At 63.4% G+C, this 715-nt stretch overlaps 1 protein-coding gene across 1 annotated transcript in view; it reads left to right on the top strand.

Annotated features, from left to right (window-relative positions):
* The window catches only part of LOC104123068 (glycosylated lysosomal membrane protein), a 4427-nt gene that overhangs the window by 682 nt on the left and 3030 nt on the right, over positions 1-715 (top strand). The window contains exons 2-3 of the mRNA XM_009635272.2: positions 1-112; positions 412-594. The exon at positions 1-112 is cut by the window's left edge and continues 39 nt beyond it. Of these exons, the coding sequence (XP_009633567.1) occupies positions 1-112; positions 412-594 (295 nt within the window). The remainder of the gene's footprint in view (positions 113-411; positions 595-715) is intronic.

Genomic DNA, 715 nt, shown 5'->3' with positions numbered 1-715 from the left:
CAGCGTCCGGCGCGTCACCTGGCCCCAGCTGCTCTCCCCCGCTCCCTCAGGCGCTGTCTGGATCGCCCCTCCCAGCAGCGTTGTCTACTCCGCTGCCATCGTCTTCACCAAGGTAGCGCTGAGGGAGGTGGCCCCGCTCCGGGAGAGCTGCCCCGTGGCGGAGGGGGGCGCGGGGGCTGCTTGGGGCAGAGCAGGGTGGTGGGCAGCTTTCCCAGCTGCAGGGAAATGGCCCCTTGCATGTCCTACCCTGGTTATCTCCGGCTTGAGCTGCACTGGTGCCTTGAGACGTTTGGCCAAGGCAGCTCCTTTTGGGTCTCCTTCCTCTCCCTGGTGGCAGTGGCAGCCCGTGGACCGTAGCCCAAAGTGGTGGTGTCCACAGCACCCGGCCCCTCTCCCCTTCCTTCTCCCTAGGTGTTTGAGTACAGCCAGGCCAAACCACTGGAGGAACACTTCTACCCCACGTACGACCTGTCTGACTTTTCCTGGGACAGCGTCAATCGTACCCTGAACCACACGGCCCTGACGGCTGAGTTCACGGGCGTCCCGGCCACCAACCCCAGTGGCAGCTTCTCCAACGGCAGCCTGGCATTTCGGGTAAGTCTGCGGGGATGGAAGGGGGCGTATCCTGTCACAAGTGGTGTCCCCCAGGGCTCAGTTTTGGGCCCAGTTCTGTTTAACATCTTTATCAATGACCTGGACGAGGGGATCGAGGGCA

Source organism: Egretta garzetta, unplaced genomic scaffold (assembly GCF_000687185.1).
Source record: "Egretta garzetta isolate BGI_Z169 unplaced genomic scaffold, ASM68718v1 scaffold1063, whole genome shotgun sequence".
Classification (NCBI taxonomy): Eukaryota; Metazoa; Chordata; class Aves; order Pelecaniformes; family Ardeidae; genus Egretta; species Egretta garzetta.
Note: the sequence above shows the minus strand (reverse complement) of the source record. Positions and strands in the feature narration are given on the sequence as shown.